Genomic DNA, 12,558 nt, shown 5'->3' with positions numbered 1-12,558 from the left:
CCTGCATGGTGCCTCAAGGTCCTTCATGATCCCTCATGGTCACTCACAATCCTTCCTGGCCCTTCTCAGCCCCTCACTGTCCCTCCTGGTCCTTCATGGCTCCCTCACAGTTCTTCATGGTCCCTCACAGCCCATTTCAATGCTTGTCAACCTTCCCATGAAGAAATTTTTCTGAATATGCAATTGTGCATAAATGTGCAATTGTGGCTGTTTCCTCTCCTCCTGTCCCTGTTCTCTGGGAAAAATCCCAATCCCCCCGGCTGTCCCTTCCTCTCAGGGAGCTGTGCAGACCCAGAAGGTCCCCCCTGAGCCTCCTTTTGTCCAGGCTAAGCCCCTTTCCCAGCTCCCTCAGCTGCTTCTAGTCCTGCTCCAAACACTTCCCGAGCTTTGCTCGAAACTTTGGAGGTTAAATCCTTCAACCAGTTCAACCCAGGTGTGTTCCCCACCCACCAGTTTGCATGGAGACCTCAGCCACACGTGGAAAGTGAGTGGCTGGGATGTGTCCACCTGCTGAGTCACCTAAAACCAGTCCTGAGAAGGGAAACGTGGCACAAAGAGCCACATCGGGAGGAGTTTTGGGCATCAGAAGGAATTTCTTCATGGAAAGGGCTATTAAGTATGGGAACGTGGTGGAGTGCCCATCCCTGGAGGCGCCCAAGGAATGACTGGATGTGGCACTCAGTGCTCTGGGCTGGGTGATGAGGTGGGGGTCAGTCACCTGTTGGACTCAATGGGCTTTTCCAACCTAACCGATTCTGTGAAGGATCTTGTGATGCTGTGAAGGATTCTGTGAAGCTGTTACAGTGGGCCTGTCCCTGCTGATACAGGGATCATGGAGACACCTGTCACAGACACCTTTCCCTGCCACACCCTTGTCTGGATCCGGGGGCAGGTCCCGATGGCTGCTGTCCAGGGACAACCACACCTGTCCTCTCCCTTTACCTGGATGTTGTTTATCTTCTCTTGCTGGGCACAGGAACTCACCATCTTGGCAAAGCATGAAAGTACCTAATCAGCTGGCATGAGGGAGGGATGTTGAAGCCAATCCCAGACTTCAAAGAGCTTTTTGCTTTTATACCTACCTCAGACAGAACACAACAGATTTATTCACCAGCTGCTTTTAGTATTTCAGACCAGAACAAGGGTCTGTCTCTCTTTTAGGTGCACCCCACTGTGTCAAACCCAACTACCCTGAAAGTTTAGCATGGGTTAGTTTCTTCCTGAAAATTAGGACTAAAACTGCCTTGCCAGGAAAGAGAAACCTATGAGGAGAAATTAAATGAAGTAAACAGCTCAGTAAACAGACTGTTTAATCAAGACTTTATTGAAGACACTTCAGAAGTTTATGTACAAAACAAACTTCCCACCCCCATATCAGGCTGTTAGTCACCCACTGGGAACAAAGCAAGTGCCTGGTGTACACTGGCAACCTGGGGACACTCAGAGTTTGCCACAGAATTCACAGAACTACCAAACTGCCTTGGTTTAGAGCTGGGCAATTTCAGCCTTGGCTCAGTTAGAAACAAAGGAAATCAAAGGAGTTTTTTTTCTGGAGATAACTGAGCATACTAGAGCCTGACAGCCTACACTGGCCTTATTCTGAGGTCAGGTCATTCAATTCTGCAAAGAGCCAGAAGCCCACTTTGGGTTTGGAAGTGAAAAGGAACCACCAGCCCCTGGATATAATTTGCAGGTTTGAATCCATTTCAGAGGGTTCCAGAAGATGACCATCACCGAGAGCACCGTAGCGTTTGCAGGAAGCATTAGTGCAGAGCAGAGCAGAGCAATACCAAGTGAAAGACTCAGCCATTTGCTACACCTACAGATAGGCTGCGTGTCAGACTGGCTATTTGAACAAGCGTGTCAAAAAACCCTAGAGACACAGACAAGAGTGGCAAGGTTAAATTGTGACTGATGAGCTGTTCCTGTAGAGTTCCGTGTACTTCTACCACGGCAGAGTTTCTCCTTGCCAGTCCAGGAAAGAACCATTTTCTTTTTCACCAAGACGGTCCAGAACAGAGAGAATACCTGGGATAGCCTCCTGCACCTGCATGGGAGCCTGGAACAAATCAAATTCAGGTCATTACTGGGAATATCCTGCAGAAGAGAATTAAATGTATTTAAGAAGGTTCTAGAATGAAGGAGGATGTGTTTCTGTGTGTCACAGCACACAGAGGTGTGCAACCAGAGGGTTGGGACAGCAAGGGAGCCCCACTGTCACATTTCCAGCACTGACACTCACCATGTTTCCACCCATGTCTGTTTGAAGCCAGCCCGGGTGCAAGGAAATGCAGAGAATTCCATCTGATTTCAAGTCTGCAGCGAGACACCGGGTGATCATATTCAGTGCAGTCTGCAGGAATGGAAACCACCTATTAATATGCTTAATATGTTTATGAGCCTTTATGAGCAAATTTATGAGCAAGACCTCAAGCCCAGCTGGTAGGCAACTCCCTTCCACCCTGTGGTCTCCTGGCACAGGAAGAGGCTCTCAGTAACTCATCCAGACTTTCTAGGAACTCTGAAAGTTCTCCCACCACAAACTTACTGCTGAAAGATGAAACTAAGTTGTAATGGAAGATAAAGTAGCATTTGAAACACCTCAGGAGCTGTGAGGAGAATAATATTGACATAAGGACTGTGTTTTTCTACACTAATCACTACACAAACATTCATTTACTTCTGAAGAGGGAAAACAAGCATTTAACAGCTTATGAGTAGGTGGTGTAGGAGAAACTGTATATGTGTGATCCTGACTATCTGTACAAACTCAATCTCTGGATGTGAGAAAACTAAAAATCCCACCTGTCACTAACTGACATCACCACATACAGGTCAGCACACCTTTTGATGAGTTTCCTGCCTGCTCTCTCACTTGGATGGGAGAGGAACACAGCTAATGGAACCCACACTCAATGGCATCAGCTCTTCGCTGAATGCCAAATCCCTTGGGAGTGGATCTGAATCAGAGCAGGGATTTGGGAGCCTGTTCTCCAGAAGTTGCTGCAGATGCAGTGTTCCACAGCTCCCACTTCCACCCACATAAATAACACTTTTTGTGTCCACAGAGGGGCTGGACACCTTCCTAAGGTCAGCTTGGTCTCCACATGCCCTCAGCCAGAGAGCACAGCCCACAGGAGCCCACAAACCTTTGCTATCCTGTAGGGATAGACCTTGAGGAACATCTCATTTGCCTGGACGAGCTGCATGGAGGCAGCAAGAGAGGACATGTTGATGATGGCAGCTCTGTGACAGCCCATTCCAGTGCCCAGCTGTGCTGCCTTCCTCAGCAGGGGGAGGAATGCCTGTGAAAACCAGAGATTGCTTTAATTTGGTGATTTGGGTTGGAATTGAGTCATTCCCTCATTCAAAGCAGGAATCCCAGCACAGCTCTGTGCCACCAGCACAACATGGTGATGGCTCCTCAGACCCAGTGGCCGGAGGAAACTTTCCTCCAGCAGCCTCTTCACCCACCTGCCATGCAGTGATTGCACAGCACGTGCACAAACAGCAACTCTGACTGCTCTACAGACAGGCAGGTCCACGTCAGAACTGTCTCTGTGCAGTTCCCAGGGGACAAATACCTGGACAAGTCCAGCTTCACTAATGGAAAAGCTCCAGATTAAGCCCATCCCTCCCAGTCCTTACTTTGGTGACCATCAGCTGGGCAACAGTGTTGGTTTCATAAATGGTGAGCATGGTCTCTGCTGTGACCTCCTCCAGCGAGGCAAGCACATTGATGCCAGCGTTGTTGATGAGGCAGTTCAGGCCTTTGTCTCCCACAATTTCTTCCACTTCCTTGACCACTTTCTTGATGCTGTTCTCACAGACCACATCTGCACAGAGCAGGCAGGAAGAGCCCCAGTGAACAGTGCAGGGTTCAGGGTGTGCCTTGCATGAGACAATCTGTGCCACACCAAAGCTGAGGCTCAGTGGGGACATTTGGGCAGCACACAGGTGAAAATGCACAGATTTTACATCACTCAGACTAGTTTTTTAAGGTGCACTCACCTAAGCTGAACAAATTCCTGTACATAGAAATAAAGCCCTTTACTCACCCAGTTGCAGGAGCTTGATGTTGCTGTATTGCTTGCTAAGCTGCTGCAGTTCCTAGGAAGAAGAATTTTTTTTTATTTTATATATCTATACATATACATAAAAATATATATATCTCCATGGCTATTACATAAATCACTTTGAATTCTGCACCTCCAAAATTGCAGCTGAAATATTTTCATTATTGGACTGAAGGCAGTGATTCTCCTTTGTTTTCCAACCTGCTGAGTGGCTTTCATAAGAGCCAGATCAAGAAATTAGACTCTTCCCCTACTTGGTCCAGATTCCAGTGTGCTGGATTTTTAGTGGCATATTTCTCAGTTTTAGTGCTCAGTTCTCAGCATTCCAGTAAAAATCCAGTGCCTCCACAATTCTGTAAGAAAAGCATAATTCTCCTGAAGCTCAGCTAGTGCTGGACATCACTTCAGGGCAACAGGAACGCTTTTAAAAAGCCATTTGGAATTCCTGTTTGCAGGAAAAGTTCCCCAGCAGTTTCCCCATGGGAATTCCATTTCCCCAGCAGCCTTGTTAGCGTCAGTTCTTGTAAGCAGAGGTGAAGCCCACCATGAAATCAGTCCCAGGCACAGCCACTGTCCAGGAGAACAATTTCCTCCCTGCTGGAACTCACCCATCTGCCTGTCAGCACAGCAGGCTGGTGTTCCTGCAGAAATCTGTGCTCTCCGGTGTTCCGGCTGCACAAAGTGTGTCCAAATTGAATTTATGGGCCCAGCTGGAATACTCAGGTTTCTGTGCCATGAAGCCAAGTGGGAAGTGGCCAAAGACAGCAGATGGATTCCATATTCCCAGTCATGTTCAGGAGACACAGCAACCTGGCCAAACATTCCCGCCCAAGCAAATCCCTTTCTTTAGGAGCCCTTTGGGAATAGGGGTCAGGAGGGCAGGTTTGGAAAGAATCCTTCTCTGCCCCTTGGAGACACTTTAGGGACTCTGTGTCCTCTGACAAACCATAATGGATCACATCTTTTATCTCACATCAGACTCTGCAGGATTCTCTCCAGGCTTGTTTGGGAGATTTGTTCTCCCACTGAGGCCAATCTACAACTGCAGTTAAGGCTATTAAGGGGAGGGGTAAGGAAAAACAAGTCAGAAGCACAAAACCAGAAGACATTCCTTGCTTTGGACAGGGCTTGGTGGGACAGATTTCCATAAATTAAAAGCCCAAAACACACTGTCTTGTTTCCTGATTATCCAGGATGAAATAGCTCTACCATGTCAAGGCCTGCAGTAATTCTGTGCCTCTGGACTGTCACTGGGTTTCAGTTTGACAGTATCACTTAGTGTATAATAATCTCCAGGAGCACTCTGGCTTCTCAAGGTTTGTCCATTTATTTATAGTTCATTTATTTATATTCTTTACTTTGCAAAGAAATGAGCTACCGGCTCCTGCTGAAAGGCCAGAGCTGCTTTGAGTAGCAACAGCAACTGAGAGGCTTCTGAAGTGAGTAAGCAATATATTCAGTTAAGAACTGAAGTGTTCTTCAGTACCACAGCATGAAATTACAATAGCTGCATGCAAATTAGGTTTAAAATTCAATGGGTTTTCCAGTTAATTACTTAGTTAACAAGTGACTCCCACTTCAGGGGTTTACATTTCTGAGAAGCAGCTCCCAGGCACAAAGCTGATCTGGACAGCTTTGGTCTTGAAGAATGTTACACCTGATATAAGCTGAAAAATCCAGTTAGAACATCTAAAACTTGCAGGAAAGCCTATTTCTCCCCTCCTGTGACTGGAAGGAACATGAGAGAAGGAGGACTGAGACAAGTAGGTACAGCCAACATATCCCAGCTAAGTAATTTTTAATTAGCGTGCTGTGACAGATAATTTAAAAACAAACAAGAAAAACAAAACCCAACAAAAAGCAACAACACAGCCCCCAACACTGTGTTTATTTAGCACAGTAGCTGTAGAACTGCTCTGCACCTGAACAATCACCCCTGAGAATCAGCTTGTAGGGAGTCCAAGACAAGAATGAAACTCTGGTTAGCATCTGTTGATTCCTGCTTGCTGTTTTTTAATTACGATTAACAAAGAGTCAGCGTATTCTGATTTAAACAAGATCCTCGGCACTCAGGGCTCCTGACACCGACTCGTCAGCACACAGGGTATTTATTGCTAGATTTCAACCAGGAATGTTTTGTTGTCTTTGTCATTTAGCAAGATTTACTTTGCCTTCTTTATGAAAGCATTATCCACTTCAGTTACAGCTCTTGGAAAGGGCCTGGCCCCACTCAGCCAGTTGGAAGCAATCAAGCCAAACAAACACAGCCTTCGGGCAAATTAAAGGTGCTTGGGAATCCTTCACCTCATCGTGCTTGCACTCGGGACAAAGCCAGAGGTGTATCCTATTTTTCTGTGTCCCTCTGAGACAGCTTTTCAGTATCACAGTGTACAGCCAGCTCACTGTTCAACCCTGGAACAGCTTCCAAAGCAGTGCCCTGACCCACAGCTCTCTCTTACTTCTGAAGAGCCAGACCTCACTGCTGTAGGAAGTGTAAAACACGTCCAGGAAAAAAAAATAAAAATCAAACAATACAACTCTGCAATAACCCAAAATTAGAAATACTTCAAGAATGCCCTCTCTGATATATATTCAGAAATGTCCCCTTTGCCTGATAGATCTGGTGCACATATCACTCAGCTGCTCTTTCCAGTTGCAAACCACATGGCTAAAATATGTGTTAAAGGGAAAAAAGAAGCCCTAAAGCTGACAGTGACAGTGAGCAGAGAGCTCCGTGTCTGACGAGGGAACAGGCACAGTTTGTAACAGAATCTCCTGCTTCAGAGCAAGGAAAACTGCACATTAAGCCCTGGAAGTTTCCCAGAGTTCTGTAGAAGAATCGAGCAGTGACGAATTTGTTCACCTGGGAATTCACTCGAGCTGTAGGAGATCAGGAGAAACAGGAGATGCTCCTGTGCAGATCCCACAGCTCTGGGCACCACAGATTTACTCACCCCGTGGCCATCGCCTCCTTCCCTCATCACACAGGGGTCTTCAGGGGCTGTACCATTTTTAAGCGCAGTCCTTTAGGGCAGAGTTTTTTCCCTTTTATGGGAAAGCAGGATGAGGGAAGAAGGAGCAAAGAAGAAAAAGCGGAGTGTGGGGAGAATTCCAGCTGGGTCCATGAGTCTGTGCTGGCTCCCTGGTAATGACTGCACTGGGGTTGTGCCCATCTGGAGAGCAAAGACGGGACATCAGGATTATTTCCCAGGAGATCTGTAGCTGCTCCCACTGTCAGCGCTGGAGCAGCCCAAGAAAAGGCAGATTGGAATCAAGAGCGTGGCTGGAGGAGTCTCCGATGGTGCTTTTTCAGGAGGGGCAGTGGTTATCTGGCTGCCTGCGGGCCTGCTGCACGTTATCGTGTGATCTGTAGCCCATTTGTTAGGCAAATGTTCTGGGGAGGCCACCTAGGAGCTCCTCAGCCCCAGAACTCGAGTTTTCACAACTTCTGCCAGCACAGACTCACATGCAAAAGCTTGCAGCTGTTCAGCATTACCCCAAGGTTAGGGAGTTAGAGGAGATGGGCTGCTTTTCCTGGTAAAGGGAGGAAAGCAAAGTCAGACTTCCCCAACATCTTTGGAAAGGCAGGTCTTTAGGGGCTCTTCTCTGGCCACTGTTTGGAGGGCTCAGAAATATTCAGTCATCACTCTGCTGAGAGATTCTTGCCCAGGGTGGAAGTGCATTTGCCAGCAGCTAAGTGTATGTAATCACTTGTCTTCTAAAAACTGGAACATTATTTTTAAAAGCCTTTTAATTTAAGCTCTGCCCAACTCCATTCTGCAATGGGAAAACGCTGCTCTGACAAACCAGAGAGCAGAATTTAAAGGAACTGTCCAAAGTTGCTGTTCTCCAGGTTCATCCTCTCATGCAAGAGAGGAAGTGGGGGACAATTCGCTTGTATTGAGGAGGATTTTTCATGTGGTCAACAAAAGGGAAAGAACAAAATTAGACCACCTGAATTGCTGTCAGGAAAAAAGCACTGAGCCAGGTGTGCAGAGAAAGAAAAACTCCCTCAACTTCACAGCCCAGTGTGCACAGCCAGTAAACAGGTCTGTGCCCTAAATTGCCCTAAGTTGAGCCTGCAATGCCAATCCCTGGAGAGCAGGAACATGAACTCTGGGTGTTCAAAATTTGACTGGAAATTCAGTGACAGCAAAGGTTCCTCTCTGAGAAAGAAAAAAAATTAAAAATGACAAGAAAATCACTGAACCTTGGCCTTTCCTACCACACTCAGTAGTAGTGCCAGGCTGAAGTAAAGCTTTGAGAGCAGCAGCTGAATTTGGTGCTGCCATGACCAAAATTCCCAGAGCTGGAGGCTGGAGCAGGTCTGTTCCTGCCCTCTGCCAGCCCCAAGGACCAGCAGCACAGTGGGAACACTCTCAGAGGGTCAGAAGGATTTGTACCAGCTCCATGCATTGCAGATGGGGCAGATAATGCTGGTGAAACCACTACAATACCTTTACTAAAGATTTCTCTTCCTTGTGGAGTTTCCAAACCCATCTGTTAGAAATCTGCTTTCAGCTGACTGCAGAGATTTCTATTGATGTCCTGCCAAAACACAGCACATGGCCTAGAGGTCCTTACAAAGAACAAAAACCCACCCTCATCCACCAAGGACAAAACCTGCCCCCTTAAAAAAGCTCAGGATGCACCCATGTGGCCAGCAGGATCACCACTGGGGTGGCTGGAATGTGGCTCCTGGCCAGCTTCCTGCCTACAGGAGACGACCTGCCAGAGGCTTTCCAGGTTTCTCCTGCCAGCGAGGAGTGACCCAGACTCTCGCCAGACACATTGCACTGCCTGAAGGCTGCTTCATCTTCCTGTGCAGGTTTACAGCCTTTTTGCTCCAGATTTTTAAATACTGACCACACAAAATAAAATTCCAAAACCACTGAGTTGTGCTGAGATTTGCCCGTGTACTGTTTCCTAGGGAGCTCTTCCTGTTGAAGGAACTATTTCACTTCTCCATGTAATGGATCTGAGACCATTATGATGAAAAATCATAGGGGCCAGTCTGTGAAAAAGGGAAAGAACCTCCCTCAGCACTGGCTGAAGCAGCTTTAGGACAAACAACGATGCAGGGAGATTTCGATCTAACACAGGTCAGATGTCTCTGCTGCTTTCCTGTGCCACTACTACACCAGGTTCTTGTGCAATCACTCGTAGGAAATAGCGCTGGGAGCGGTGCCAGCTCGGGTAACAGGAGTTAAAAGGGAACAGAATGGAGTGAATTTCTGCTCAGGTGGTGCCAGGAGCGTCTCGGGGGGAGCCGCAGGGAAGAGCAGCCCAGAAAGGGAGCTGTGCACCTGATCCCAGCCTTGCTGGGCTGTTTCTCTGCATTTTCATTCAGAAATACCCTAAATGTACCATTGTGATGGAGGTATTTTTTTGGGGGGGGGGGGGGGGGGGTTGCTGTTTTGTTTTGGTGGTTTTTTGTTTTGTCTTTTTTTAAAATTAAGATATTTTCCTTCAGTTTCATAAGTACCTGCAGAGCAGCATCAGCTTCTGGAGAAGCAGGGGTCAGACTGCAGATGTTACCTGTCCCACATTCTGAGCAGCACCTTTTAGGGTTTTTTGTAGCTAAGCAGTAAACAAGCTAAGCTGTATTTGGTTTATTGCTAGGACGGTGTGGTCAATCTGTATGAAAGGAACCAAATCCCCCAGAAGGAACAGACACGGGGGCTTTGTTTGCTTCCCTCTGCACGTGCCACGGAATTTGCCTTCTGCCTTGCTTTAAGTAGGGGAGATGCAGGAATGGGGCTGTGGGTATCAATTCTCCTTCCAAATGTCTGGGCCATTCCAGAGGGGTTTGAAATAGTCACAGGGCTGAGTGCTCCGCTTCCTGCAGCTCTGGAGCACCGCAGGGAAGGAGCAGGAGGATGGGTACCTGTGTGTGTTTCTGTGCTGCCCAAATTCCCCCTCGCCGAGGGGAGCCGAGATCAGCCTAGACATGCTACACGCGACACTGCTGGGCACAGAGTGACTGATCACCCTCAGCGATTTGCCTCCCAAAAGTTTGAGGTGTGTGTGAAATTTGCGTGGCAGTCTTTTATAGAAGTTTTGGGATGGGGCAGTCCCCAAACTGCTGCGATGCTGCAGCAGCAGAGACTTGGGCTGAAATGGGAGAGAGAGGGCTGCAAGTGGATCCACGAGCAGCAGGTAACAAAAGCTGTTTCCAGCAGAAACTCTGACCCCTGCCCAGCCAGGACGGCCACTAAGAGAAGTGTTTAATTCATTGCTCATTTGGTCTTTCTCACTTGTTGCAAGTGCAGCAGAGAAAAAGAGGCAGACAGGGCAAGAGGCTCCTGCTGGGGACACAGACACACCGTAGAGACAGAGAAGAAAAGCTGTGGCAGGTCCCACGGGAAAGGTTTCTGAGGGATGATGGGCTGCCCCTGCAGGGCTCCGGGCTGTGCAGATCTGGAGAACAGGACAGACATCCCCAGCAGCAAATCCAGAGAGAAACTCGGGGATGAAAAGAAGCGTTGGAGATGCTGCCGCTGCCCGGCCGTGTCCCGCTCGCTCTCCTCCCGGGAACGCTCCGTATCATCGATAAACGCCAGCTCTAGCTCCGGGGAGTTCCCTGGTATCGGCTCAGCCCGGCCCGGCTCCTACCCCGGACGGGAGCTCAGTCCCGGCTCCATCCCAGCCTGGGCTCTCGCTGCCGGCACAGGGATGCTCGAGATGATTCGCGCTTCCAAGTGCCTTCTCCTCCCTCCTCACCCCTTTACCCCACTCCGGGGACCCCGGGCGCCCCCGCACCGCTTACCTGCGCCTTCTCGGGGTACCGGCAGGTCGCAAAGACCAAATCCGGGGAGGGGCTGGCGGCTGCGAGCCCCCGCACCAACCCCAGGCCGATGCCGCGGCTACAGCCGGTGATGAGCACGGAGCGGCAGCGCGGCTGGGCCATGCTGCCTCGGCCCGGTTCGCTCCGCTCCCGGCGCTTCCCAAGCCCACGCGGTTCTCAACCTGCGCTGTGCGGAGCCGGGCCCGCCGCCTCGAGCCCGCCCCCGCCGCGGCGCCGCCCCCGCCCGGCTCCGGGAGAGAACGGGCTCGGAGAGCGGCCGGGGAAGGGGAATTGGCTCTTCCCCCTGCCACCGCGACCCGAGCCCGTCCCGCTCCCGGTTGGTACCCAAACCCTGCTCCACGAACTTCAGAGCCCTGCGGGTGACACAGTGATGGCCGCAGAGCAGCCCCTGCCCCCTCTGACCCTCATTTATCGGCCCCACAGGTCGGGACAAGGGTAAAATCGCTCCCCCACGGCAGCCAGGAATGGACAGAAGGAAAGGATTCAGCTCTTCAACGAAGGGATGAAGCAGAGGCAGGAAGGGACCCCCGTTTTTGGACTCTCCACGTTTCTGCCGAGGGCTGCTGGGGGTGTGCACTACCGTTTCTCTCCCTTCCTCACCGTGCATGACCTGGTCCTGGAAATCAGTACAGGCTCCTATCCTTAGCTCATCCTCACCCTGTCCCCCAGGACTGGCATGTGCCTTCCCAAATTAAGAACCTATTACTGATCTGCACAGTCATGCAGAAACTGTTGGATGGAGGTTTAAAGGCTTTAACTACATCTATAAGCTTAATATTGCTCTTTTTTAAAAAGGATCACTACGCTTTTAAAACTAATTTCATCCTGCTAGGATAGACTCTCCCCTTGTACTTGGGAAACTGAACAGATTTGGTAATTTAGAAAAATTCTGTAGAAAAGCCTCAAACAGCTAAGTCTGCCTTGTTTCCCTTTTGTTGGTTTAATTCTAAATTCCTACAACAGCTCCAAAAATGTACAGGATTTATATATATATTAGAGTATTGCTGCTGGATAGCTCAGGTTTGATGTTCCCATGACATTCCCAGGGGAGATGAAGATGACAAAATCCTTCCAGACATTTCTCCTACCTCAGACAGTGTTGGCTGTGAGCAGAGCTGAGCAGGGGCTTCTGGAACAGCCTGGATTCCCATTCTCTAAGGCTGGGGGAAAAACTCATCCCTGTGCACACAGCAGCTGTGGCAGGAAGCCAGCAGCAAGGCTGCCCTGGATATTGATACCTGTTTTTCTCTTTTCTTCCAAATAAAGCTCCACTCCAGCAACTTCTGTCTCACAAGCAGCAACACTTCCCCAGGTGCTTTAATCCATTACCTTCCTTCCCATAGAAGGTATCAGAACAATTTCCTTTGTGCATCACCACAATTCTGGTGGGGTTGGAAAACCTTTTTAAAAATCCCCATCAAGCTAAAACTGCTTAGTGACCTCTTTGTGCTTGGGATGTTGGCACAGCTGGAATTTTGCACAGCTGGGATTGGCAACCTCTAGGAAATATCCTTTGGGCTCTCACCTGACAAAGCTTTGGTGGCCAAGCCTCTGCCGAGGCAGACAAATGCAGCTCTGGCAGTGAATTTACTGCTGTGTGAACCGTTTTTGGGAAACTGAGGATTTTTTCCCAGGAAGGATGGGGTGGATGGCCAGAGCAGGTAGGAGATTTTA

At 49.0% G+C, this 12,558-nt stretch overlaps 1 protein-coding gene across 2 annotated transcripts; it reads right to left on the bottom strand.

Moving 5' to 3' along the window:
• Positions 1–1,303: 1,303 nt before the first annotated feature.
• LOC111938652 (uncharacterized) lies at positions 1,304–11,096 on the bottom strand. Of its 2 annotated transcripts, none has more exons than XM_086860164.1 (6): positions 10,846–11,096; positions 4,059–4,110; positions 3,649–3,836; positions 3,150–3,305; positions 2,243–2,353; positions 1,304–2,059 (listed from the first exon to the last, which is right to left on the bottom strand). In XM_086860164.1, exons 1-6 carry the CDS (start codon positions 10,984–10,986, stop codon positions 1,946–1,948), a joined length of 762 nt encoding a protein of 253 aa, XP_086716290.1. In that variant the 5' UTR covers positions 10,987–11,096; the 3' UTR covers positions 1,304–1,945. The 2 variants fall into 2 exon arrangements, with proteins under 2 accessions (XP_086716290.1, XP_023796287.1); XM_023940519.2 differs by lacking the exon at positions 10,846–11,096 and adding an exon at positions 7,031–7,540.
• Positions 11,097–12,558: the final 1,462 nt, after the last annotated feature.

Source organism: Cyanistes caeruleus, chromosome 22 (assembly GCF_971803275.1).
Source record: "Cyanistes caeruleus chromosome 22, bCyaCae1.hap1.1, whole genome shotgun sequence".
Classification (NCBI taxonomy): domain Eukaryota; kingdom Metazoa; phylum Chordata; class Aves; order Passeriformes; family Paridae; genus Cyanistes; species Cyanistes caeruleus.
This window is presented reverse-complemented; position numbering and strand designations above follow the sequence as displayed.